The sequence below is a fragment of the Alosa pseudoharengus genome, unplaced genomic scaffold, assembly GCF_046254945.1.
Source record: "Alosa pseudoharengus isolate Yale_2024_CS ecotype anadromous, Long Island Sound unplaced genomic scaffold, YU_APseudo_1.1 YU_APseudo_1.1_scf_5, whole genome shotgun sequence".
Lineage (NCBI taxonomy): Eukaryota > Metazoa > Chordata > Actinopteri > Clupeiformes > Clupeidae > Alosa > Alosa pseudoharengus.
The window spans coordinates 25,405,675-25,410,674 of NW_027468837.1; the positions used below are offsets into that span (position 1 = coordinate 25,405,675).

Sequence of the window (5,000 nt, forward strand, 5' to 3'; positions counted from 1 at the left end):
TTTTCTCTACGAAACTCCCCCTCGCTCGGTCTGAAGATCTTTTCCTTTTCTTTGCATCTTCCGTCAAGGGTTTTCGCTGCTTCTTCGCCGGCTCTGCCATTATACACACATTTGCAACAATCGCGTTTCGTTAGCCTGCCTCTGTGCTGTGGATGCAGGATGTAAACTGATCCTGCTTCGGTCGGCGGGTACGATACACTGAACTTGCAAGCGGGATATTCTTCCTACAGGCAGTAGGGGCGGGCAAGAGAGTCTTCATTCGCTCTGTAATGAGTCATTTAACCATATACCGACTTACGAAGATGAGTAATTAACACAAAAACGTTGCCTGGTGTCCCTTTAAGAAGCTGCAGTCAGAGAATGTTGAGGTATTTCCCTTACAATTTGATACAAAGTGCTTAACCGATTACGTAAGATTACGTAATCTCGGTTAAGCACTTTGCTTAACCAATTACGATTAAGTAAGATGGCGATTAATGGCGATTAATTTAATATCAACAACTTATCAATTAATCGTTGCAGCTCTAACACACACACACACACACACACACACACACACACTCACAAAGCTGGTAATAACTCTTGGTAGCTCTCTCAACTCAAGAATGTCTTATTTGTTTTGTCAGTTAGTCTTTTTCTCTCCTGCCCACACTCATGAGGCAGAGTGCAGTGAAGACGCACTGCTCAGTAATTATTTGCATATGACAGATGCATGAAAGACTATGGATCTCCCCACCAGAGCCCAAGCCCAAACATAAGCAAGCTAATTAAGGGAAATGGTTTGAGGGGGTGTAAGCTGAGCAGATATATTGCTTCCAATTTGAAGAAAGCCATATGTTTTATACGTTTCTCTACAAGCCCCATGAATATGCAGAGGGCTTTTTTATTGTGGCATGCCGAAAACAAAAACACAATGGTACTTGCCACGTCTCATTATGTTGCATACAGGGAGGTCTAATCTTTCATCTTCCCTCGATTCTGTCTCTCTCTCTCCATTCTTTCTCCATCACTCTCTCGCTCTCTTGCTTATCTTTGCCTCTCTAGTGTAATGGGGATGATTATCATTTTACATGCTGCAGTAAAAATTCAGTCTATGGTCATACACACTGTTTGTGTGTGTGTGTGTGTGTGTGTGTGTGTGTGTGTGTGTGTGTGTGTGTGCGCATGCATGCATGTGCACATGTGTGTGCACCATAATGCAGACTAACCTCCCTCTCTAAGTACCTAGATGTACCGCAGAACGGTACAAAATTAACGCTGCACAGTCCCCAGTACGCATAAATTAATTTATAGTATGGCTCCCCATGAACGGAATTCCACGAAACTCAGCATGCATTCAGAGGGTGTCATGGTGATCCTACAGGTCATTTCGTGCAGTTCTGAACACTTCAGTTCTGGAGTTTTGCTTTTTCATTTTTAACTATGTGGCGCTATACCGTAAATTAGTGGTTATGGGATTGGTTGAGATAGCGTCTTGAGCCCAACGTACAACAAAAATGTGGTCCTACGGTTCTCGAGATATTCACAGAAAACTGTGTCAGCCCTACCCTCCTTTCAGGGGTGTCCAGTCCGGCGGGGGCGAAAATCAATGGTTATGTGTCATCCTTGTGGGGCTAGGCCTACATGCCCACCAAGTTTCGTGCAGCCCCGTCTTTCAGTGTCCTGAATCGTTGACACAAAATTACTGAAGAAAAAAATAAATAAAAATCAGAAAGAAAAAAAACTTATATCTATATGACCGCTACGCTAGCTACGCTAGCATAATAATCAGCTGTGTGGTTCCTGTGTTTCTGAGGCGTGTTTGAAAGATCAGAGGGTTCATGATACTGGTTTGAAGGATAACTCAGTCCATATAATGAGGGGGTCTCATAGGGAAAGAAGAACAAAGTCTTCAAGCAACTTTCCTCTAGCCACTGGATGAAAGTTTTCAGTGTACATCCAACAATAAAATCCTTTTTGGTTTCTCCTCCAATCAGCATTTCTGTGCCTGATTATCTAAAGTTTGCCGGTTTGCACTTCCACAACCCAGCTAACTATTGATGAAGCTGCTCTGGTCCTCTGCCTGCAGGGATGTAATCTCGATGGAAGGCACTGAACGTGCTGAATACCCACAAATAGTGGTGGGCAAAAAGCCTACTTTTACATCACCGAACGGCAGCATTGTCAGTGATAGGAATGAACAAGTAATGGAACATTATATATTCAGGCCCAGTTGTTCAAGTCTGTTTTTCCATGTAAAGTCCAACCAGTGTCTGGGTGCTATTAATGAAGCTAAACTAGATTGTTATTTCCCAGTTAAGACTGGAGACCATAGTCAAAGGTCACTGGAAATCCATAAGTGTACACTGTGTGTGTGTGTGTGCGTGTGCGTGTGTGTGTGTGTGTCAGAGTCAGACTGTGTGGGCTGTAACTGTAAGGTGTGTGGTGTCTTGGGGAGGTGGGTGGTGGGTGTTTTGCATGTTTGCCTCAGGGCCCAGAGGGTCTTTGTTCTGCCACTTTCCATGAAATTATCATTTGACGCTTACCAAACAGCACACCAGTTCATGTAAACATACACTCTGGGTAAGTCTTTGACACCAGCAGGAAAGGGTCACTGTATGTTAATCAAATGAATTTTAAACAATCTGTGTGTGTGTGTGTGTGTGTGTGTTGATTTCATTTACATCAACTTTCTTCTTTTTTCTTCTATTCCTCTGTTTATTTCCCCCATCCCTCCATCACAGTTCTCAGGGGAAGTCCAGGAAAACTCAGTGAACGTTGTGGTTGCGAACATAACGGTGACGGATCGGGACCAGCCGGACACTCCAAACTGGAGAGCGGTCTATAAGATAGTTCATGGAGACCCCCAGGGCCACTTCGCCATCAACACAAACCACGTTACTAATGATGGCATGGTGACGGTTGTTAAGGTACGGAGCCATATGTCTCTAATTAAATATCCATACAATATTTAAACATCAACAACGTCACCAATGACTGCATGCTCACTGTTGAAATGTAATACGGGTGTGAATGGCTGAGAATTGAAACATACATTTTGTATATCATAATTTCATTGATAGTTTGATAGAATGAGATAGATGTGCGTATTAGTTATTTGCAATATTTCTCACATAGGTAGATTTGTGATTAGAAATATGCTTTAAGCATATTTTAACACTGATTCAAAAGTGAACATTGTTGACACTGTCTGTTGCTGGTATTGCTGTCACATAAGTGTAATGGCTTGATTAAAAACCTGCAGTGCCTCTGTGCAGAAATGTGTGTGTGTGTGTGTGTGTGCCCGTGTGTGTCTGTGTCTGTGTGTGTGAGAATGTGAGAATGTCCACCAATGTACAGCAAAAGGCTGCTGTTGAAACCTCTTACACCCCCCCTTTCCTCTTTCCCTCTCACTCCTACCCCCCCCCTCCCTCCAGTCCAGTCACTGTTACTGTATCCCTTTCAAAGGAGATGAAAGGGTGATCTCTATAGCCCTGGTGCCCACTCTCGGTCCTCCAAATGGCCCTTTCCCCTCTGGTCCCTCTCTTGTCTCTCGTGTGTGTGTGTGTGTGTGTGTGTGGGGGGGGGGGGGGGGGGAGAGATGGCCGAGGCAGAGCAGACAGGGTGGTGTGAGCACAAGCCCTCAGGGTGCACATGAAAAATTGATTTATCTCCTTCCCTCACTCGCTCCCTCCCTTCCTCTGGCATTCGCGTGCTCTTGAACATTCAGACGCCTCGGTGTTGCCCGTTGACCGATTAAGAGGCATTTGAAGGATGGCTGCTGGCTGGAGAATATACAGTATGCGCTCAGCAAAGTTTTTTTTTTCTTTTCACCCTCACGTAACCTCAGACAACTTCTTTAATAAATGTGTGCATGCTGTACTTCACGCCTGGTATAAAACATTTATTTTAGTGGATCAATAGCTTATGGCATTGGACGCTAAATGACTCGAAAAGGCAGCAGTGTGTTTTTTCAGGTCCTTTGGCTTTTGCAAAAGCGTGAGGAAAGTGTTTGATCCAGTTAAACTGACCTGAGCTTAAATGATATTAAGTGTGACTGGCCAGTTTTGTTTATTTGTTTTATGTGTGTGTGTGTGTGTGTGTGTGTGTGTGTGTGTGTGTGTGTGTGTGTGTCAATTTGAGAGACAATTTTGATACCTACGGCATGTGCACACAACTAATTTTCATTGTGCATATATGATTTTATGGATGCATATATGTGTGTTTGTGTGTGTGTTTTGTAAAACTGTGTGTGTGTGTGTGTGTGTCCCTCCTCCCCTTGCAGCCGGTGGACTTTGAGAACAACCGCTCGTTCATGCTGACCGTGGTGGTGTTCAACCCCGTGGAGCTGGCCAAGGGCATCCAGTCGTCGCCCGAGTCCACAGCCGGCGTCAGCATCTCCGTGCGCGACGTCAACGAGCCTCCATACTTCCCCTCCAACCCCACCATGATCCGCTTCGAGGAGGGCGTCCCCGCCGGTACCATCATCACCATCTTCGCCGCGCGAGATCCCGACATCCTCACCCGCCAGAGGGTCAGGTATGCACTGAGACTGTCAGCTGTCAGATATGGATGAGTAGATAAGGGTGACAGCATCCTTGTTGTCTGAATGCAGACACTGTGTATAGCTACTGAAACATATAAATAGTCACTCCAAAACACAGGACTTTACTGACATTTATTCCTACTATTTCATGACACGTACCATTTATTCAACAACTCATTTCTCAACAGAGTCGTTGATACTTGACACATAACTTCATTGAAACTTCTGTATTACTGCAATCATTTAGTGGTTAAATATTCTATTAGAACATACAGTATATCCTAACATATTCATGGGCGTAATCGTGGGCATGGACTGAGAGCCACTGGCCACCATGATGCCCTGTGCTACCAAAACCTCATGGGCCAGATGGCTTTTCATTCCTATCCAGTGTGTTGTTCATTCACACAGCTTGCTGCCAAAAGCACATGATCTGGACCAGCTTCAGATTGGAGAGAGAAAGATGGAGTGTGTG

General features: G+C 44.6%; 1 protein-coding gene across 1 annotated transcript in view; it reads left to right on the top strand.

Annotated features, from left to right (window-relative positions):
• Nucleotides 1-5,000, top strand: part of cdh4 (cadherin 4, type 1, R-cadherin (retinal)) — an 84,565-nt gene that overhangs the window by 58,913 nt on the left and 20,652 nt on the right. Inside the window, exons 7-8 of the mRNA XM_076268279.1 lie at nucleotides 2,724-2,909; nucleotides 4,265-4,518. Coding sequence (XP_076124394.1) covers nucleotides 2,724-2,909; nucleotides 4,265-4,518 — 440 coding nt within the window. The remainder of the gene's footprint in view (nucleotides 1-2,723; nucleotides 2,910-4,264; nucleotides 4,519-5,000) is intronic.